The sequence below is a fragment of the Rhinolophus sinicus genome, linkage group LG10, assembly GCF_036562045.2.
Source record: "Rhinolophus sinicus isolate RSC01 linkage group LG10, ASM3656204v1, whole genome shotgun sequence".
NCBI lineage: Eukaryota > Metazoa > Chordata > Mammalia > Chiroptera > Rhinolophidae > Rhinolophus > Rhinolophus sinicus.
In genome coordinates, this window is record NC_133759.1 from 39,322,647 (window position 1) to 39,346,316 (window position 23,670).

Here is a 23,670-nt window from a genome sequence, read left to right on the forward strand (position 1 = left end):
TGACACCCAACAACCTGTGCTTTAGCTGTCCTGTCAGACCCCTGGAGCTGCCCTGCTCCCTGTCCCTTACGACCCTTGTCTTGAAACAAATGTGCTATAGACTATTGTACTCCACGCCCCGCCCCCCAAATTCATATGTTGAAGCCCTAATCCCCATGGTGGTGGTGTTAAGAGTTGATTTGGTCATGAGGGCAGAGCCCTACTAAATGGGATTAGTGCCCTTATGAAAGAGACCCCAGGGAGCTCCCTCACCCTTCTGCTGTGTGAGGTTATAGCAAGAAGACAGGCATCTATGAATCAGGAAGCGGCTCTCATCAGATACTGAATCTGCTGGTGCCTGGATCTTAGACTTCCCAGCCTTCAGAACTGTGAGGAGTCACTGTTGTTTCTAAGCCATTCACTCAGCCTATGACATTTCGTTATAGCAGCCCAAATACAGTCAGACACAGAGTGTATGAGAGGGAAGGGATAATTTTAAACATATATCCAGATTCTCAGCTTCCGTGAGGACCCAATACCTGTGATCGTTAGTCACAATCATCGTTTTACTTTGTCGAAGAAAGACGCACTTCTCTCCCATCCATATCTGAGCAGAGTGTCTTCCCCAGGATGCAAAAACAAAGAGTCAATTCAAAATATTAATGTAAGTGTTAAGAAAGTGAATGACTCTAGTAACTCAGTGGCAAAACATTTTTTACATACACACAGGTGGCTTCTGATTTTCACTTTTCTCATACTTGAAGGAAGAGATAATCAAGTTATCAAGTGACAGGTCATTAAAAATCTTTTTTTTCTTTTTTTTGATCGACCAACCACCATGTGATTTTTAGCTTAAAATTCAGGAATTCACAGAATTGAATAATAGTTAAATTTGAACTGTAGATGAAAAACAATTTATTATAAGTATGTCCCATGCAATGTTTGAGATATAATAGTAAAATAATTATTTGTTTACCTGACATTGAAATGGAATGGGGTGTCCTCTATTGGAGGCGGGGGCAAGGGAGGTTACATTTGGCAACTCTATTCCATTCCCATTTGTATGAAAAAGATTTCCCAGCATTTATAACTATCACAATGAAAATAGAAATGGTACTGATGTTGAAGTCTACCTCATTTTAGCAGTAATATTCTTTAAAGAATATATGAATTAATTATAAAAACAAGTAAATAAAACAGCACCATCCATCTCACTGAGTTGTTCAATAAATTTTTATTTTTGTACTTAATTAGAATTTATCAAAATGTATAGGATACATATGTTGTATGAATCAACCATATACTTCTAAAAATCGATTAATAACTGCAGAAGATATTTTTAATACTTTAGAGCCTTATGATCCCAAGAAATTTTTAAAATTTAAATATTGGTAAATGTAGTATTTTATTACAGAGAAGTATTACAGGATGAGCTATAAAAGACTTTCAAATATAAAATTCTGCAGAGTAAGTCAAATGGAAATACAAGTAAAATCACTAGAAGAAAAAGGAATAATGGAAAAATTTCGATCACTAAAGAAGAATCAGCTCATATTTTGGGTTATTTGGGATTTTTTTAAATGGAAGATGGTGGGAATCAAATTGCTTGGAATTTACATTCCATTTGATACACTTAAGAGAATGGTATAACAGATTTTATTTTAAAATGTCAATGTTTGCCATATGCTAGTAATCTCATCCTTTGAAATTTTAAAATATGTGATGAACAAATTTAGGTACCAACCTCAAAATGTACATGATATAGCTTTTCAATATTCCTCTAGGATATATGAGAGCAAAAATATTTTGAGACCACTGCTTTGTAAGGCCCAAATGTTTGGTTTTCTCTCCTGTTCTGTGCATTACTCCCAGGCCTTCCTGCCAGTCAGGCATAGTCAGTTTCTGTTGCTGACAAAGAGGCATGAATGCCTCACAATCCAATGACCACTTCATTTTCTTAATTACTTGTGTAAAATGCAATCTTAGTAATGATGCTCCTTCGTTCTTTCATTAAGTGTGTGTGTGTGTGTGTGTGTGTGTGTGTGTGTACTTGTGTGTCTCCTAATATGTACCCAGTACTGTTCCTGGTGCTTGAGAGACATTAGTGCATAAAACAAAGATCCCTGTCCCTGAGGAGGGGGCTGGGAATGCAGTGTGCTTAAGCATGTGTGTGGATGGGTGTGTGGATGGGGGTAGGGGAAGTCAGACAATTTTAAAAGGCATGACAAATATATGCGTGTTATAGTTTATTACAAGTAATTGCTCTGGAAAAAGATAGGCAAGATAGGCAAGTTTGGGTATCCAGGGGAGGAAGCTGGATGGGGTGTGATTTCAAATAGATGGTTGAGTGTAAGCCTCCTTGAAAATATAGGGTTTGTGTCCAGACACAGTTGGTAAGGGAGTGAGTTTGCGGATAAATGGGAATAGCATTCCAGACAGAGGGGACAGCCTGCACCAAGACCCCAGGGAATAGCAAGAAGCACATAGAGGGATAACAGGGAGGGGAGTGGGAGGGGATGTTCAAGGGCCTTGTTAGCTAGGAAGAAGCAGAGGACTTAGGACTTAGGTTTGAGAAAGACCCTCAATCCGTGTGGCAAACTGACAAGGTGGGGTGGGGGCAGGAGTCCTGTCGGGAGGCTGCTGTCATCCAGGTGAGAGGTGGTGGTGAGAGGTGAGAGGTGTCTATCCAGGTGACACTAGAGTAGTAGCAGAGGAAGTCAGGTTCTACATCTATACCATTTCCTGATGGATGGGATGTGGGGTGCAAAAAAAAAAAAAAAGGATCCAGAATGACGCCAAAGAGATAATACATACATACATATATATATTAAAACATGCCAGCAATTGTTCCTCTCTGTTACATGCTCACTAATCTTAGATATTTTAAGCCACTTTTATAGGAGGCAGCTATGGAATGTAAAGAAGACTATGCAAGGCCTTGCAGGACGATTCTTGGGGCCCCACTTGGTTGCTTGTTCTCCTCAAGTCTCAAGGAGAGAAACATGAAAAACATAGGACTGAACTGAAGTGAATGTGATTTTGACAATGAGTAAGATAATTCTCTCTTATGAGAAATATCTCTCCCCCAAGTGTACATAAAATTAAGGCAATAGTGAATATCAAAGTGTGTCAAAAACCCATTCATGAAACTTTGAACAGGCTTTTTATTTTTTAATATTTTTTTATATATATACAGCCAGACAGAGAGGAAGTTCAACTTTGAACCAGATGACAAAGTCTTCTGGAGCTGTAACAGTGAAAACTACTTTAGGGAAAAAGAAGAGAAAAAAAGGTATTTTTGTGATGTTTCTAGTATTCCACCCACTTCCTTTATTCTGTAAATCACTTCCTCCTTTAATGGGCTCTGGGTTCCCACTACTAAAGTAATTACCCCAAACAGAAAAATTCAAGTGGAAAAAAAGACTCCGTGTTTTACGACTTCATTTAAACCAGGGGTGTCTAAACTGCGGCCCGCAGGCCAACTGCAGCCCACGATCCATTGTTTATTGGCCCGCAGCAAATTCCAAAAGTATATTTAGTTTACTTAAATAAACCAGGTGAGGCAATACATACTTCACCTCGAGTGAGTGGCCCGGCTGTTTGTGTATTTTACCGCATATCGCCCTTAGTGAAAAACGTTGAAAAAAGTTTGGACACCCCTGATTTAAACCCAATACAGAACAGCTTAGCCATGTCCACCAGGGGAATGCATCTTTGGCACATTTGGCAAGGCCAAACACCAAGTATGGGGTCTAGGCTGGTTTGAGAATATGGCTGCAATAAACAACCAGCAGGACGTGATAAATTCAGCTTGGAGACTTCTCTGCTCATCACTTAGAATCAGAAACTCAGTCACTCAGAGGAAATTTTAAGAAATCACCAGCTCCACAACCTCTGAGCAGAACTAAACTAAAGGAGAAGCCATCCAAGTACTGAAGGCTCTCAGCTAAGTCTGAGGGAACCAGGATTCTGTCCCCAGCACTTGCATCTTACCAGTGTCCTGCCCATCAAGAAGTTGGTGCTCACAACTTCCTGAATTCCACTCCCGCTTTAACATTGTGAAGTCACAAAAAGACAGCACAAGACGGTCACTGGGTGTCTCATGAACAGTGTTTGGAAGCTCTTTAGGGAGGCTAAACTAAATCTGTGTTGTTTTGTTTTCATCCATTGGATTTTGGTTTTGGTTTTATTTTCCTGTACAGATAGTGTGTGGAGGTGACAGTCCCTCGTAATGAAGCTCGTCACCCTTGGGCTTTCTCTTCCTCAATTTTAATCTGTTTTTGTGTGGTCTTTTTCCTGTCCTTGGATGATCCTCACATCTCTTCTGGGAAATCTTACTAAATTAGAAAAATATAAATTCTTAGGATCTATAAAGCCAAATGAAAAGGTAAAGTGAGAAAATTTATCAGACCCTGTGTCCGTTGCCTGATGTACATATAGTCTTTCCACTGGAGAGTGCTAGTAGATTTTGGAAACATTTGTTAAAAGGAAAAAGGAGAAGAAAAAACGTTTTAGGCTATCATTTATTTTCGACAGTTACCGATTTGGAATATTTTCAACCAAAAATCCTTTCAGAGGAGTTGGCTGGGGTCCCTGTGGGGATGAGGGTGATCGGTGTCTCCAAGATAGATGGCCCCACAGAGGACAGTCGTACACTGGGCCAGGTGCCACCTGAGAGGAGAACGACTACAGGGTCCCTGATTCTAACTCTGCATCTAGACTTAAGGGATGACAAGGACAGAGGCCGCGTGTCTGCATCATGCCTTGCAGTCAGCTTGGCTTTGCAGAAAGGCCAAAAGGCCAAAAGCTACCTGGAAACATCAAGGCTTCTCAAGGCTGGAGAGACGCTCTGACTACTTCTACTTGTTGGAACGTCCTGATTTAAAAAGAAAATAATTTTTTAAAATTAATTAATGGCAGAAGTTTTAAAAAAATTACATGATGTTTGGAATCTTTACGTTCCCCATTGAACGCTTCTAACACACGTAAAAACACAGAGAATGCAGGCATAACCTCATTAGGGGGTGACACCAGAGTCTGAAAGTGAGGCCCTTTGAGAATGGCTTCTCCTGTGTACACCCCCAAGTCCCCCACACCTCACCCCTATGTAAATCCTGGTGATACTAAGCCCTCATAAAAGGTAGGTACGTAGTTTGAAGGAAAAGTAAAAAGAGAGCAATACAATTATTCAAATTTCAGCTTTTAAATAATAGCTGTGTTGAGGCCCAGGTCACAAGACTACCTTTTAGCTACTAAAACGGCATGAAAGTACCAGACTTGCTTCTTTTGACCTTTGTGAGCTGTCCATTCTCTCCCACAAGGACCCCAGAAGAGTCCAGTATCACAGTTTTTCCAGGGACGAGGTTAGAGGCCTTGAAGACCTGCAGGCTGCCTGTGGTCATTTCTTTGAGTCAAAACTAATGAAATAAAATGTCCTCCGGGCCATTTGGAGCTGGTGTTAAAGGACGTAGTGAGGGATATCCTTGGTCCCTGCCCCAAGGAGCTCACCTTCCTGTACTGTAGCTGTGGTAACAGAGAATGGTGATCAAGGCCCAGCTCTGTGTGGGGCCCAGGTGTGCCCCAGCCTTTTAGGAGTACATTGGTTTCCTAGGGCTGCCATCACAAAGTACCACAGACTGAGTGGCTTAAACAACAGAAATACATTGTCTCATGGTTCTAGAGCCTGGAAGTCAAGATCAAGATGTTGGCAGGGTTGGAAGTTCTGAGGGAGAATCTGTTCCGTGCCTCTCCTATGAATTTTGGGAGAAGACAAAATTCAGCTCATAACAAGGGACCCAGATGTAGTTTAGAAACAGGATACATACTTAGGGAACAAATAACCACACAGACAGCATCTGCCAAGGACCAAACATGGACACTGGGCTGAGAGAAGGGCATTCTCCCCTAGACACGGAATCAGGGAGAAGGCTTTGTAAATGAGCTTAGGGACTGACCTGATGTGGAAAGAAAAAAAGGACTCACATGAAGGAGTGAAGTGAGGAAGAGAGGCCGTGACAACACAAGCCACAAGCCACAAGTTTCATTGGAACAAGAAGATAGGGGAGGGTGACCTGGCAAGAGGAGTGGGTCACATTGAGGAGAACTTCATGTGTCGGGCTAAGCTTCTGGACTAATCCAATAGACAATGGGAGCCATTAAAGTCTTTTACCACCCAAGGAATCCTGTACCTCAGATCAACAGAAATAACTTTGTATCCAATGTATGTATTTATTTTATAACTTCTCATCAGAGCAGACTATTTTCATGCTTTCCAGAGTTCACAAAGCAAGTTTAAAAACAGTTTCCCACATTGGATCATTATTTTCAAAGTCATAAGGTGTTTGGTTGGGGGTGACTTTGGTCTGTGGTAGCAGTGTTCCACTTGTTTGAAAATAAAGGGCCAGATTGAGCTGATAACCCATCAACCTCCTGAGCAAGGAGTCCAGATGGTTTCCATTTGGTCTCAACTGAAAACAGACAACTACTTTTATGCTCACCCCTTTGTGGACAGGAGGCTTTTAGTCTGCTGCTTGGAAAGTTGAACTCAATACTGTATGAGTCAAAACCCCCATTCAGCAGCCTGACGCCCCTTACTATTCCTCTCCAAGCGTGTACTCACAAGAACTGGACAACTTTACATTTTGCAGTCATTTATAAGTTATTAGAAGAGGCAAAGTAACCCATTTCTAGGCTTACGGAAGAAGTTAGATGTCTGTCTGTCCAAACCAGTCCTGCCTCAAAGCACCACCGAACAAGAAGAATCATTAGTTCAGTGATCCTCAAACTTGAGTGGCATCGGAGGCATGCGGGGGGCTTATAAAAACACCGATTGCTGTGCCCACCCACCCCCCCAAAGTTCTGAATCAGTGATTCGGAGGGTAAGGCTGGAAAATGTGCATTTCTATCAAGTTTCCATGTGACGCTGATGCTGTCAGTCCAGGGTCTCACTGCTTTAGACTTGAAAGAAAATCAGATCGCCTACTCTGATTTATTTTGCTCAGTGAAGAAAATCCAAGGGCAAAGTGAGGCTCCTAGATAGATGCCTCTGCTCTGCCATGGAAATTGCAGAACACACAGGGCCCAGGCCCATTTCTGTTTCGGCTTCTCTGTCCCTTCCAGATCCAGTCTGGCCCCTTCTGAGCCCCACGGCTCTGTACCAGGGCTCTATGGTAACTGGAGATCTTGGGCCTGGAAGGTGATCAATGCTCACGTGAGTGACGTCTGGCTTGACCTATGCCTAGTCACAAGCCCGTCAGGTCCATAAAGAGCCAGAAGATGGCTAAAGATTGGAAGGCCCTGAAAGGTCATCGGAATAGTCATCTGCTGATAAGTTACCTCCCTCGAGCCCCGTCAGCCAGTTTTGCCATATCACCTCAAGGCCCCAAAACTTCCTGAAACACCCAGCAAAGACTCAGGGGTGTCCGATCCCCTAAGCCTGCTCTACTTCGCAGCCCAAGCCCCACACTATAGCTTCCAGGGATGTCCTAATTCTCAAGGATTTAGGACTGGGGGGCCAGAATATGACTTAAATGTGTACAGGGAGCAAAGTCCAACCGTAAAATGGTTAGTCCACAAGCTTGGGATTGATCAGACACTTACTACAGCCCCTATGTCGCCTTCCTCCAAATAAGGCATCATTGCTTATAGCCACAGTCCATACGAATGCTGGCAGCATTAAGGAATACAAAGGTCAAGTTCAAAAGTCAAAATGTTGTTTTCAAAACAGCTTTATTAGTTCCAAATCAGGAAATTACTGATTACAATCCTGAAATTATTTTTACGTGGGATTTTATCCTGGGGTGATAGCTAAACAATAGAGGCAGGGTCCAAGGTCTGAGGTGTGAATCATCCAACACTAATTACACTTTGCTTTCTTAAGACTTACGATCAAGCAAACAGAATTTATATTCTAGTTTATTAACCTCTAGTAATTACACAGGAAATCACACATGCTCCTTGCTGGTGGAAAGAAGCTATTTTTAACAAGTTAAAAAAAAAAAAATCAACCTTAAGAAGAGGTCCTACCAGGACATGGCATCCACAAATGAACGTTTAAGTAGTGGTTAAGCAAAACAGTCTGATGCCCACCATAATGCTGATGCCTGCCTGTTCTGGTGGTCCCAGAAAAGGCCGTAGAGTGAGGGAGAAGACGAGGTACCTTCTCTGGGGAGCTTCTGGTTCCATGAAAATGTACACTTGTCCTTTGGGTGCTGGCCCACAAGGGAAAAAGAGTTCTGTCTGGAAAGAGTGAGAAGAGATTCATCAACTGGAAAAGAGAGGGCATTCTAGGCAAAGAGACCCACAAGAGAGAAGGCTCAGGGGGTGCAAGTGCCTGGAGCGTTCAGCCTATGGGAAGCGAGATGTCCACCACAGAGTGGTCACTGGGAGAATGACTGGAGACGTTGCTGAAAAGGCCAGTGGACCCGCATGGCCAAAAGCTGTGGCTGCTGTTGAGGAGTTAGACTTTCTCCTGTGTGTAAAGGGGGTGTCATGATGCTTTTGAAGCAAGAGCACTGGATTTTTAAAAAGAACCTCGGGCAGCGGAGCAGAATACATTTTAGAGAGAGAGATATCTGGATGTGGAAGATGAGTTTGGAGGCCTTTACAGCAGTTCAGAGAAGAGAGGATAAAGTGCAGAGCTGAGTCTGCAGTGATGGAAAGATAGAATCTAGATACATTTAAGAGAGAGAATTGACAGCACCTACCATAGTAGTCGGTTCAATGAGGGTGGTAAGAAAGATTCTGAAGTCAAGGATAATTGGGGGACCTGGCAGTTAACTAAAGAGCAAGTGGGAGAAACACAGGTTGGGTGAGTCCATATTGGATCTGTGGGGTCGCTTCCAGGGGAGACGAGCAGTTGTCAGAAACATGTCTGTCTGTATCTGATCCTCAGGGAGCCAGTGGCAGAAGGGGAGACACCGTATACACAGAGTTCCCCACCAGGTTGCCCCCATGCCAGTGTTTCAGTGACTTACAACATCCAGAAATGAAACTGGGAAACGAGGCAGGAATATTTGCTGTGTACTAAGTGCCTCTGCAACTGTTATTTCACCATGCTTCCCAGTCGATCTTCCCAATGCATCTAGGAGATGAGTACTATGAACTCTGTTTTAGCAACAAAGAAATTTAGGTTCAGAGAAGTTAGGTGACTTTCTGGGGGGTCACACAACATTTTTCAGAGAGAGGTTTTAAGCCCAGAGTTTCTGCTCATTTTACTACACCACCCGGCTGCCTCTTAGGCCCAAGTGGCACTGCTAAGTTCTCTGAGACAGAGGGGGGTCAGTTAAAGTGATCATTGTTAGTGAGCTTGTTTTTGTTTAAAGAAATGTAAGATTAGGTCAAAATAGGTTGGGGTGAATACAGCTGGGGTGAATCAAATATTACACAGGGTTGAGCATGGACTCACACTTAACTCTGAGGAATTTGTTTTCCATTCAGACAAAAGAATTTGGTTCTGCTTGAACTTTGGTTCAAGGCCCGGAAAAGGAAATCCCTGGACTAAGCAGCATCAGCCTCCCTGCCCTCTCCCAAGGCACTGTGACTCAGTAGAGGTTGAAATTCCAGAGAGTGTTTTAGATTAGCCCTTTCCAAACTGGTTATGTTTCATGGGAACAGATGACATTGTTACCTCCCTTACCACCAATGGAGGCAGATTTGGATTGGTTTTCCTATGGGGATGCAAGTTGTGCCAGGCCAGTCACAGGCCTGGAAGCGCCTTTTCTCTCCAGTGGCACACATTAGCGCCATGCTGGCTAAGCTGGGGGTATAGACTGGCTGAGATCGTTCCTTTCCTTGCAAAGCTGAGCAGCTGCTCAGGAATGCGGCCTTTGGCGTTGGCCCCACCAGCCTCATGTTTCATCACTCCGGCTTGTTGGTGTGCCAGAAGGGGGCAAAAAGAAATGAGTGCCACATGCTACCGGTATCCACATCGTTAATCATTCTGAGCAGTGAACGTAACTTTTCAAAAGCACATATTTGTGAAGAGATTCTATAAATAGAAAAGTCAGGTTCTATTCGTGTTTGTGAGTGGTCTCACGGCATTATTAGCTACACTGTACTTGGGAAAACAATGAACAGTGAGATAAAAGTCCCTACAATATGACTGCACTCTACACTCTTTTATTCATTGATTTGTTCATTTATTCAACAAACAGTCATTAAACACCTACAACGTGCGAGATACTGTTCTAATATTTTAGCCCTGTTGTATTTCTCGTAATGGCTGTCATTTGCTATCACCCCCATGTCCTGGATGTAAGGATAAATGAAATTTGGACAAGTTAGGCTTCTCCTCAATAAAACTAAAGGATGGGCTAGTTTTCATACCTCCAACTGTGTTTTGGAGGAAAAGAAATCTTGTCGCTTTCATTCAACAATCCAGCAGATCAGATTCATATCCAAAGAAACCAACTGAATATTTTTTTAAACCATACTTAAAAAAACAACATCAACTGGCAAACTAGAATGGCCCAATGTCCATATTTATCACCTCTCCCTGACACGAAAGTCAGTTCTCTTTCCTGGCTTGAAAATTTATACTTAATTATTATCGACTTTTCTCTCTTTCTTGCTTCTCCTACACACTACTTAGCATTCACTTCATGTCAGCTTCATAAGGGCAGGGAGTTCTGTCTCCTGTTTCTTTGAGTTTCCAGCACCTAGAACAGTGCCTGGCACATAATAGGAACTCAAAAAGATTTGTCGAATGCTGGATGAAGTCAGGTACAAGAGTCCTGTCTAACTCTGGGGTTAGGTTCCCAAATCAGCATGTTCGGCAAAATTAGCATATAGCTAAATGAACCTTTAAAATCCCTTAAATTGCCTGCACTGTATAACGTGTAGATATATGATCTCTAAGTCTGACCGAGTTTCTTCCCCGACTTCAGAACAGATCACTGTTTTTCAGTTGAGCCCCAAAATGAAGTAGTTGGCTGAGGCTTAAGGGGTCATGTTGCCCACAAACTTTGAACAGTTGGAGGCCCCGGGAAGCAAGCTGGCTTTGGGGCTGGAGCGTCAGATCTCCCATCTCACACTTCCTGAGTGGATGAGCCAGCATTACATCTACGGCTATTACTTTTTCTCCCTCCCTTTCCGATTTTTTTCTTTGTCAAACTCCTAAACTTGAACTGATACAAATTAAATGTGTACATGATGCCACTCCACGGGACTGACACTGAACTTTATGAAAGCTGGATAGACAGACAAGGGAGAGCCAGACTCCAGCACCACTGACCTCAGTCGTGAAGTCTATGAAGGCAGAGTGGTTCTTTCTCCTTCCAATTTGTCCCTCTGGAACTCAAAAAAATAAATAAATAAAGTGACAACTTTACAGTCTCCTTTAAAGGGCTAAAACCCTATTCAAGGACTATCATTTCCCCAGGATCAGCAGACAACTCAGTCATCTTCTACCAAGAAATTTCTAGAGTCATTGATTTTTCCCTTTAGCCAAAGTAAGGCAGCGATCTACATCTGCAATGAGATTTCCTTTCATACAAAGCAATTTGGGGCTTGCTGTTGTAAAGAATAAAGGATGTACTGAGTATTTTTAAAAAGGAGTTCTTAAATTACATGTATTTCCTTGACTATATTACAAAATGCATCGGCTCACACAAGTGAAATACATAAGTATGATTTAAAAAAATAAAATCAATTTAGCTGGTGTTAAACAGGGGAGCTATTGTCTACAAATAATAAAATCACTCCAATTTTCTTGTAGGAGTCAAGAAAAAAATTAAGGGTTTGACAGAAGCGGGTCCTTGGTTAGTGAAATTGTATTTGGCAGATAATGGCATAGATGGAAAAGGAAAAGAAGGAGAAAATGGTTTGTTGGAATTCATTCAAATTTTAACATGGTGAGTAGAAAATTAAGAGGTTTTATTTGTTCATTTAAAACTAGGTGCTTGGCTTAAATCATGGAAACAATGATTTATTATTTATTTATTTGTTTGTTTGTTTATTTATTTATTTATTTTTGAGACAATGATTTAATTGCAGCTTGTTAATAGTGCAAGGGTGGTTTTTCAGCTCTGAGAGGGTCTTGGTACGTGATCTTAAGGAAAGGCCTAAAACCATAGAAATGGCGTGGCAGACAGTGGTTTGTGAGCCCACAAAGGAGTATCAAAGACCTCACTAGAAACCCCATTTTAAGGAGTTGGCAACTAAGGAAAGACAGGAGGTATGACCTCCAGATTTTTCTTCCCTAAAGTCACAGTATAATATAAAATGTAAGGAACCTGAGGAAAAATGGGAGTCTACTCAAGCATGAACACTCTTTCAGGGGAATTGGGTGGGGCAGGGTCCCAGTGAGTCAGCAGGGCGGAACAGCAGAGCTCACCAGACCAATCAGATTCAGATTTGGCTGGAGGGGGCGGGCTCAACACAGGAAAGATGGCGGCTGCTTGCTGACTGCTGGAGAGAAGGACTCCACACAACGCCGACTGTCCTCCAGCCTTCACCTGGAAGCCACACACCTCAGGCTGCCTCCCCCCCCCCCCATATGCTTCTGACATCCCCGAGTCACCGTCCCTCCAAGGTGAGTGCCTGCGAGCAAGTGAATCTGTGCGCGGTCCTTTAAGAGGACGTTTGGCTTTCTTGCAGCCTTCCATCCCACCCGGAGGAATGGGAGATGTTGTTTCACAGCCAGATGTTGTGGGGACTCCTTTTCCTGGTACCTGTACTCCAGGCTGGGGAGGCTGGTGGGGGCTGGGGTCCCTCACTCCTCCGGGGGGGAACCGCCATGCCTGAGATATCCCTCCTGATTCTCATCCACCACGCACAGGTATGGCACCTGTTCAGCGTCTCCGCCCCTCCTACCAGTCTCGCTGTGGCTTCTTCTTTATGTCCTTAGTTATAAAACTTCTGTTCAGCCAGACTCAGATGGTTCTCCAGGTTGATTGTTCTATAATTTAGTTATAATTTTAATGTGTTCATGGATGGAAGCAGTGTGTATCTCCTCCCGCCATCTTGGATCTCCCCAAACTAAAAATAACCATGAGCTATACCTTTATATTTTCTTTTTAGTGGTTGCTCTAGTATTTATTTACACTATTCATTTTAACTTATCACAATCTGCCTTCAAATAATATAATACTTCACTTATAGCATAACAACCTTACAACAGGACACTTCCTTTCCCTCCCATCCTTTGTGCTATTGTTGTCTTTTTACTTTTACAAATGTTATAAATCCCAGGATACATTATCTTTATGTTTGTTTTAAGCAATTAATTATTTTTTAAATAAGGGAGGAAGTCTCTTAAAGTTATTCACATATGTACCATTTCCAGTGTTCTTTGTTCCTTTCAATGCATCCACATTTTGATCTAGTATCCTTCTGTCTGAAGGACTTATTTATACATTTCTTATAGTCCTAATCTCTGGTGATGAATTCTCTAAGCTTTTATATGTTTAAACAGTCTTTTTTCTCTTCATTTTTAAAGATTTCTTTTTTCTGGATATCGAATTCTTGGTTGACAGTTTACTTTCAAGATGTCACTGCACTGTCTTCTGCTTGCATTGTTTCTGAAGAGAGGTCTACTGTCACTTTTATCTTTGCTCTTTTGGACATAATTTGTCTTTTTCCTCCGGCTGCTTTTAAGAGTTTCTCTTTATTACTCTAGTGACCTAACCCACTTGAACTCATAAAGACAGCTTAGTGCAAATGTAGCATCCATGGTCTTTGTATCATTCTTCGATTCTGGGCCTTTCTCAGCCTCACTCCATCTCATTGGTGGTTGGTGACTTTCTGATGTGACTTGCTTAGTGAGCTGCATGCTCACCTCGAGGACAGCTCCTCTCCCCATTTTCACCTTTGCAGATCCAATACTCGCTTCCCTTCTGTACCTATCTGCCATGCTGACAGGTTAGTGCCCTGGAAGTAGAAGCACCATCTTCAAAACCCCACCTCACCCTGACAAGCCCAGTTCTGGGCCAGCTGTAGAACAAGTTGGAAGATGACCAAACAGGCTCCTGGAGCACTTCAGGGAACGGATTTATGGCTTCTCAGCTTTTATCATTGAGGGTCCTGATTATCCACAAAGGAGGAGCTCAGTGGATAGATGGGGAGGTAAAGGATTTATCTGGGGGTCTGCCAGTAAAGTCAGCTTTTTATCTTTATGTTGGGGTAAAATTTGGTAATGGAGATTATAGGGCACTAACTACCTGCCTACCCGCTGGCCCTATTTACCTTTGGTACAACATGGGTCTATCCTCGCCTTCAGATTAGCTATTCCAGGGACAAGGGATATCATGCCTTTGGTTTGTGATGAGGTCTTACCTAGCTCTGCTGTTTAAGTCTACCCCTAAAGCCAGTATCAGTGGCTTCTTTGAGGCTAAGGCAGGAGCCAAATGCTGGTTTGCATGCAGGAACCTTACTGGTCACTCTTCTCATGAACCAGGCCTCCCAGAATGATGACTAAGGATTCATCTAGCAATGGTCTATGGGGCTGACAGAACAGTACAATTACTTAAGACTGACCCTTTGTCAGATTTTGCTTTCTGCTCTGCCACATTAAACATGATGGCAGAACTGGCTACAAAATTTGTGGGTACCCAGTGCAAATGGAATCTCATGGTCCTTGTTCAAATATTATTAAGAATCCGATGATAGCAGAGCACTAAACCAAGTGAGGAGCCCTTCTGAGCATGGGGTCTGTGCAACAGCTGATTCTGTGTGACAGGGTACGTAAGTCCCACTAATAACGTGCACCAGTGCCGGCAATTCCATTCCCATGTTTTTTTAGTTCTGACACTAAATACTTAGAACTTCTTGTTCTCTTTTTGAAAGTGTAAGAATTGAGAACTATTGGAGATTAAAACATTTTTCTTGGGCCAGGCCTGTGGCTCAGGTGGTTGGACCACCGTGCTCCTAACGAGGTCACATGGGCCAGTGAACTGCGCCCTCTACAGCTAAAATTGTGAACAACAGCTCTCCCTGGGGCTGGGCTGCCCTGAGCAGCCAGAGGTTGGTGTGAGCTGTTGTGGGCTGCTGTGTGCTGCTGCGGGCAGCTGTGTGCTGCCATGGGCTACTGTGTGCCTCCATGAGCAGCCGATGGCCAGCGTGAGTGGCCGGCAGCCAGTGTGAGCTGCTGTGAACTGCTGTGGGCTGCTGTGGGCTGTTGTGTGCGTCCATGAGCTCACCAGTGTGAGTGGCCAGCAGCCAGTGTGAGCTGCTGTGTGCTGCCATGGGCTGCTGTGGGCTGCTGTGGGCTACTGTGTGCTGCCATGAGTGGCCGATGGCTAGCATGAGTGGCCCGCAGCCAGTGTGAGCTGCTGTGTGCTGCGGTGGGCTGCTGCGGGTTACTGTCTGTGCCGCCATGGTTGGCTGGTGGCTAGCATGAGTGGCTGGCAGCCAGCGTGAGCTGTCGTGAGCTGCTGTGAGCAACCGACTGCCTCAGCTGGGGGAGAGTGCAAGGCTCATAATACCAGCATGGGCCAGGGAGCTGTGTCCTACACAACTAGCCTGAGAAACAACGGCTTGAACAGGAGGCAGGAGGGGGAAGAAAGGGGGGGAAAAAACCATTTTGTAGGTATATTTGAATCATACTTCATGGTTATTTTGAAGCAGACTGCCTGAGTTCACATCCCTGCACCATGATTTACTGGCAGTGTAACTTCTCTATATCTGTTTCCTCATTTGTAAAAATGGAGATAATAATAGTGTCTAACTCAAGAGATTGTTTTAGGGCTAAATGAGAACATGTATGTAAGGTGCTACATATAGTGCCTAGGGCTCCAGCTAGCACCTTTATACAATTTAGAAAAAGAGCCCCTCTGAGCAGATGAATTAAAAGAGGTACCACCTCTGGCCAATGAGTTAGAGGAAGTTACCCCTTGCAGGTCTACATTTCAGGGCCCAGGACTTGGCAAGCAGAGTTTGGCTGGATTTCAGCCCCATCTAACCCTCGCAAGGCCCCTTGGTGCTGGGCACAAGAGCTTAAGCATGTGGCTGGTTATGATCACACCTGATGCATACTGACTGCTGCATAAAACCATACCTCATGCGAGGTGGTGTCGTGTAACGGTTAAATCCATGGCCTCTGAAATCAGACCTAGAGGCAGAATTGTGGAGTTACGAAATACGTCTTCAACAGTCTCCGCCTTCTTTTTTTGTGCACCCCTGCTTCCTCCTTGAAGCAAGCCTGTTCTCACCCATCTTGTTTGAGGAATTGGACATAATCAGGCAGTTCAGAAAGCCAACGCTAGTCAAGTCCTGATTAGACAAACAGTCCTGTTTCCTTGGGAGCAGACCTTTGAGAAGGAGAGTCTGGCAGGACCATTCAGCCTGGCCTTGAATTCTGGCTGCTGAATCAGTAAGAAATGTATACAAGGAACAAGAGAATGGCCTTGCATTCACTACTGACCCTAACTGAAATTTCGTATCCCCAGCACATGGTAAGGGCTCAAAATTGTTTTCTTCATAGTCATGATAATTTCTTTTAGAGCAGAGACCACATGTTAAATTCCTTTTAATCCCTGCACTGTTAGGCACCTAATATGCAGTTAGTAAGTATGCACTCAATATAATATAGTATTATTGGTATTATATTTTGCAAGATGCTTTCATAGGAACTGGTGCATTCTGTTTTCACCACAACCTTATGAAATACGTAGAATAGCCTTTTTCAGGCCAGTTTTACAAATGGAGAAGGTGAGAGCCATGAGAGAAGATGGCCGCCCATGATCACATGGTTGACAAGAAGTAGAAGCTGACCAGGAACCCAGGCTTCACCTAGATTCCATGTCCACTCACGACACCAGAAATTCCCAAAGACCAATTGGCAGGCCAGTGCCAGGCTATGAAGGAATTTTCAATAGTCCTCAAAGAAATTAGAAAAATAAAGACAGGATAGTCATTTCATAAAGCTAAACTTACTTGATTTAAGAAGCTGTTCTTTATTTTAAGAGTACTCCCTTCCTAACTTCATGTAAAAATATTTGTTCTTTTAATGTGAGAGTTGTTATTTATTTGACATACTAAAAGTTGCCAAACTGACCTTTGTCAATCCCCCTAGGGTTTTTGATATTTCACTGGTGTGTAAAATCCAAAAGACTGGGAAGCCCTGACAATACTATACCAAATCTGTTGAATAAATAGCGAATTGAAGATTTAAGGCAACTGAAAATCCTTATCCTACCAACTTACTCAGGACAGGCATCCAAATTAGACGTTAAATTGGGGGGAGGGGGAGGTAAATGGATTTGGGATGTCTCCAATTTCAAACTGGGTCAGTGCATCATGTTTGAACTGGGGGTGGGAGAGGGTAAAAAGGACCTAAAAAGAAAGATCACACTCCAAAATAACCGGATTGAGTTCCTCTGAGTAACAATACTTGGGACAACGCTGTTTTGTTTTGTCATTTTTTTTGGTCAGCCTGATCAAGTATTCTGCCCACTTAAGGGAAATTGACCTTGGAAATAATGTCCTGGGAGAAATGGCTGCTGATAACATACTTGAAGCACTGAGAGCCAGGAAGACAGGTAAAGTGTTGTCAATTTGTGTTTCCCTCCATCCGTCCATATCTATGTATTTCTAAATGCTGTACTACTCACACCAGTTGGGTGTCCTACAATTCAACTCAATTCTGACACTATCTACCCAGAGATAGCACCAGATTCCACAACTTAAGGGCTCAGTCCCACAAGACTGCCCTCTGTTTCAGGTGCCAATTGCAAGTCCAGGCTGTCACCTGTACTTCTGACTGACTCCCTCCTTTGGTTCAATTAATTTGCTAGAGTGGCTCACAGGACTCAGGAAACCAGTCTACTCACTAGATGACTGGTTTATTGCAAAGGATATTAAAGGATACAAATCAATAGCCAGATGAAGAGAAACATAGGATGAGATCCCAAACAAAGGAGCTTCTGTCCTCATGGAGTTTGGGTCATGCACTGTGGCACGTGGAAGCATTCTGGCACCCCAACCTGGAAGCTCTCCAAACCCCATCCTTTTGGGTTTTTATGTAGGCTTTATTACACAGGCATCATTGATTAAATCATTGGCTATTGGTGATTGATCCGTACTCCAGCCCCTCTTTCCTCCCCAGAAATCAGGAGACTGAAATTTCCAACCCTCTATTCATGGTTGGTTCCTTTGGCAACCAGCGCCCAACTTTAAGGCTTTTCCAAAAGTCACTTCATTGACATAAACTCAGTTGTGATTGAAAGGGGCTTGTTATGAATAACAAGACATCGTTTCACCTTTATGGCTCTGAAATAGTTTCAGGAACTGAGGACAAGAGACCGATTATAACATTGCTCTTATCACTCAGGAAATTCCAAGACTTCTGGTAGCTGTGAGCCCAGAATCGTGGACTAAGACCAAATATATACAAGAAATATATTTTGATCATCTGAATGATGCGGTATATCTGTCTTATAAATCACAATGTCGCAGGCCTTTATAGGAAAATCAGTGAGAACTCTTGGTTTCATGTGATACAAAACCAACTCAAACTGATTTAAGTACAAAAAGAAATTTGTTGACTCATATAACTACGAGTAAAAGTCCAGGGGTGGTTCTAGCTATAGTTCCAGCTGGAGTTAGGGCTTCAAATAATGCTGCCTATCCCCATCTCCTGGAAGGTCTTCTTCTGTGTTGACTTTGTTCTCAGTCACATTCTTCCCACACAGTGCCAAGCATTAGCTAGAAGTTTACATTCTGCCAGTTTAATCTCAAGAAAGAGCCTTTCCCATTATTTCACTGGGCCATCATGAGTCGCCTGCACACCTGTTAACCAATCACAGTGCCAGAGAGAAAAAATACACTTAAGTGGCCACCTCTGGGTTATGTGCTCACCCCTGGAGGGCAGGGGAGTGGAAGCCCAAAGGAAACTCGATTCTAGTCCAGAAAGAAGCTAACATGGAAGCTCAACAAGCAAAAACAAGAGAGATCCACTAACGATGAAGAGCTGATGAATGACAAGATCAGAATTTTGCATTCAGATGACTACTCTGGAAGTAGAGTCCGGGATGGATTTGGGGGTGGGGAAATCTGGGGTGAGGAAGACTAATTAGAAGGCTGCAATCATTCAGGCAGTGGGAGTGGATAAGAAAGGACTAATGCAAGAACTTATTACAGAGATAAATTAATTGTTATGAATCCTTCACATAAAGAAGAAATAAGGAAAGTGTACTAAGTGAGAGGAAGGTTGCCCAGTTAATAAGAATGTAGGAGACTGCTCCTTTCAGAAGCCTAAGACCTGGTCCATCAGATGGAGTTGTGAGATGTCCTACCCACTTACTATCACGTTCTCCCCCTTCTCAGGTAACCGCCCAGTCCTAAAAATTACAGTCACTCCTCAGATCTCCTCAGACACCTTCAGATCTATTTGGAAAAATAGCAAGAAATCTAATGTTACTCGTAAAAAGAAGAAAAAGGTACGTTTTTGGATGTTTGTGCCCCTTAGTCACATCCACCAGGGAGCGCTGTATGGAGCGTAGACACTCAGCTGGGGTGGGTGGGGTGGACCGTGCTATCAGCAGATTTTGCACTTGATAAAAACATTAGAATTTTGGCTCTAGGTTCCAGTCCCCTAAACCATCGTTCCATTCTGTTGGATGATGATTGCACCAAGGGACAAGTAGTAAGGGAGCAAGATAGTTCCTTCAAGTATTAGTGCAAAGCCTGCCTCCTCTCTTTAACTCTCCCCCCCCCCCCAGGCTACCCATATCATGGTTCCTGTTAGCTTATAGTGGGCCTGAAATGGTGAGTTTACCTAAAGTCTTTATGAAGCATGTGCTACCTCTTAAAGGGTAATGATTTACATATGTTTACTTTCTATTGTATGAAGTTGAACTTTTTTTTTTAATTTATGATTTCCTGTTCATTATTTCACAGGCTAAAACCTGAATATGGATGTTATCTATTTCCATGGCCAGACATGCCTAGAAAGATATTGCTTATTCTATAATAATATTTTTCACTATAACCATGCCCCGTTCAAGTTCTAAATTTTGATAAGACTATTTTATAAAAGTTCCAAGTAGTATTAATCCTTATCACGCTTATCATTCTCTAAAATGTGGGTTTCACAAGTAAGCCTTAGTAAAAATAAGTGGAATTCCTCTTGGGGGCTTCTTCTCTTGTGCATGTAAAATTTGTAATTTGAAGAAAGTCATGATCTTTATCTAAGAAAGAAAGAAAGAAAGAATCTGCTTTCATAAATACATCTATAGTTGGAACAATAGGAATGTTTCGAAATAATAACCACTTTCTAAAAGACAACACCCCCAAAAATGGGGATCTTACCCAAATGAGGAAACTTCTAATCACTTTACCTCGAATGAGGATGTCAGACAGCTCCATGGGAAATGGAAGAGGTGTTGTTGATCAATGTATGGATTATAAATTGGATTAGTTGCATTTTATGTGCTGTGACAATACGGTGCATATGAAAGTGTGGGCCAGGAATTGGATAAGTCAGAATTCTCTGTGGAAACATGCTGCTTTCCATGTGTCTGACCTTGAGCAAGTCAGATAACCTCACTGTGCCTCAGTTTCTCCTTATGTAAGATACAGATAAGTAGCACCTTTCTGGGGCCGGCCTGGTGGCTCAGGCGGTTGGAGTTCCGTGCTCCTAACTCCGAAGGCTGCCGGTTCGATTCCCACATGGGCCAGTGGGCTCTCAACCACAACGTTGCCAGTTCAACTCCTCGACTCCTGCAAGGGATGGTGGGCTGCGCCCCCTGCAACTAACAACGGCAACTGGACCTGGAGCTGAGCTGCGCCCTCCACAACTAAGACTGAAAGGACACCTTGAAGCTGAACGGCACCCTCCACAACTAAGATTGAAAGGACAAATGACTTGGAAAAAAGTCCTGGAAGTACACACTGTTCCCAATAAAGTCCTGTTTCCCTTCCCCAATAAAAAATCTTTAAAAAAAAAAAAAAAAAAAAGAATAGCACCTTTCTCATTTGGTGAGCATTGAATGAGGTGACACAGGTCAAGCTTTCTAGGACAATACCTATTTCATAGTACATGCTTAAAAATAAATGTTAGTGGCTATTATTATAGCTGTTATTGATGTCAAAGTTGAGTGATTGCAGTTATTTCACTTAGAACAGCTGAACAGGGAAAATACAAAAGAAAAGAAAAAAGACTTAAGACCATTTTATTATGTTAAAAAAAACAAACCTGTTATTTATTCTATGTACAAATTCTGGCAGGTTCGTGGAACCAAACTACCTAGAAGTGGGGATGGGTATAGTAAATTATGTCCACTTCTGAGACTCTTAACATCTAGTTAGCAAGCCAAGATCCTCATACATTAAAAGTAAACAACAATAGAGCTTAAGAGTTAAAATAATATACCGTATTTTGCCGTGTATAATGTGCTCCCGTGTATAACATGCAACCACATTTTTGGCCCAAACTTTCAGGGGGAAAAATCTTTCATTTTAATTTTTTAATTCAAATTTTTATCTGTTTACATTTAGGTACTTGCTTTTTGTATTATAAAGGAATTTTAGCATTTAGTTTTTAACATATTATGGTACAAGAAATTTTATGTAACAAATAATTACAAAACACAAGAACAGATACAAGGTACAAGAAATTTTATGTACTGGTAACAAATTTACAGTATTTATACATTATAGAAGGCCAAGAACTCTTCGTTGTTGCAAGTTTGTTGTAAATTCAACAAAACTGATGACCCTATTCCAGGGTATTATTTTGCACATGGGTATCATTATTGATTTAGAGTTACACTTTTAACTCATAAGCATAAGTAAAAGAATTAAAAACATTTATATAGATACGGAATTAGTATTACCCATGTATAATGCGCACCCTTATTTTTCTCTCACAAATTTGGGCATAAAAGTGTGCATTATACATGACAAAATATGGTAACTTATCTATAGAATTTATATATCCAATGTGTGTGGCTTCCTTAGAAATTGTTACTGCTTAAAAAAATAAAATAAAAAATATCTTTTTTGAAATTTTCTACTAACATCTGCTGGGTGGGAATATAAACTCTGTGTGTCTCTTTAAAGATCTTTTGGCAATGTCTATCAAAATGAAAACTACAGAGCTTTTGACCCAGGCATTTTACTTCTAGAAATTTATATTACAGGTATAGTCTCACACGTGTGCAAGGAAATATGTATAGAGATGTTCACTGCAGCACTGTTTATTACACATTGGAAACAACTAAATGTCTCTCAAAGGGTTCTCAGGGAAATAAGTCACAGAAAATGTATGTGTTGGAATACTATACAACTGTTAAAAAGAACAATGTGGATATATAAGTGCTTATCTGTAAAAATGTCCTAATAATACTGTTAAACAAAAAAAGCAGGTTAGAGACTAGCATATGCGAAAAATTCATATTAAAGACAATTGATATAATATGAGCCAGAAATTCCAATTCTGGGTATACGTCCAAAAGAATTGAAAACAAGATCACGAAGAGATATTTGCACAGCTGTGTTTGTACAGCATTATTCACAATAATCAAACAGTAGAAGCAACCCAAATGTCCATTGGCAGATGAATGGATAAGCAAAATGTGCCATATTGACACAATGGAATATTATTCAGCCTTAAAATGGAAGGAAATCCTTCCTACAATATGGATGAACCTTGAGGACATTATGCTAAGTGAAATAAACCAGTTACAAAAAGACATACTGTATGATTCCACTTATATAAACTACCTAAAGTAGTCCAGGTCAGAAGCAGAATGTGAAATGGTGGTTTGCCAAGGGGAGGAAATGGAGAGTTGTTGAACGGATGTAGAGTTTCAGTTTGGGAAGATGAAAAAGTTCTGGAGATTGATTGCATAACAATGTGAATGTACTTAATACTATTGAAATGTGTACTTTAAAATGGTTAGGATGGTAAACTTTGTTATGTGTATTTTACCACAATTAAAGTTTTAAAAACTTGAATTGATGCATTATGTATCTGCTTGTACATATGTAGAAATTTCTGGAGAGTCTATTTACAGTACTAGCTCTTTTTTATTGCATACTCATTTCACTATTTTAATGTTTTTATCATTTATGAACTGTCAATTTAAAAAACTTAAAATGGTTGAATAAACATCAGTAACAGCACTTTTTAGTTGCTATGTGACCTAATGACAAAAGACTAGAAGATACACAATTTTGTTATAATTTCCTGGGAATAAATGGTGGGAAAGAATGGTCAATGAGAACACAAAGATGAGTAAGTTTTTCCTAAATGCAGAGGGCAATTCAGCCAAAGCAGGCAGGGCAAGTTCTGTGTAATTTTAGAGATGTTAAAAGGTGAAGGGAAAAAAAATTCCAGGGTATGTTTAGATGACGGAGCAGACCAATCTGACAAGGGCCTCAGGGAGTGCTTGGGGATTACACTAAAAAAGTACATTGGGGCCATATTGTGGCAGGATTTAATGACCAACTAGGTCATTCGGATTTTGTTCAGATGATAATTTAGAGCCATGGAACATTTTGAACAGGGGAGTACCAGGTAGAAAGGGGACATAGGAAAATTAAACAGGCACACTAGATTGAATGCCAATTAGACTGGGGAGGAGAGACAGGAAGGAAGTCAGGACACAATAATCCAGGGGCAGGGTGATGAGGTTCAGACTCAGCACGGGCATGTACCAGTCCTCATCCTTAACCATCCTCTAATCTTTCCTCTTTTCACCTGAGTTTCCCTTTCAAACTGCCCAGTTCCTACCAACTGGGAGCATTTTG

At 41.9% G+C, this 23,670-nt stretch overlaps 1 protein-coding gene across 3 annotated transcripts in view; it reads left to right on the top strand.

The window, feature by feature from the left end:
• LOC109455192 (uncharacterized) overlaps window positions 1-20,874 on the top strand; it is a 35,330-nt gene extending 14,456 nt beyond the window's left edge. Inside the window, exons 7-11 of one of the 3 annotated variants that reach the window (XM_019746580.2) lie at window positions 3,176-3,271; window positions 11,696-11,831; window positions 17,350-17,456; window positions 19,243-19,355; window positions 19,816-20,874. In XM_019746580.2, the coding sequence (XP_019602139.2) occupies window positions 3,176-3,271; window positions 11,696-11,831; window positions 17,350-17,456; window positions 19,243-19,355; window positions 19,816-19,827 (464 nt within the window). In that variant the 3' untranslated portion in view covers window positions 19,828-20,874. The remainder of the gene's footprint in view (window positions 1-3,175; window positions 3,272-11,695; window positions 11,832-17,349; window positions 17,457-19,242; window positions 19,356-19,815) is intronic. The other 2 variants (XM_074312937.1, XM_074312938.1) reach the window with 2 other exon arrangements.
• The last annotated feature ends 2,796 nt before the right edge of the window (window positions 20,875-23,670 follow it).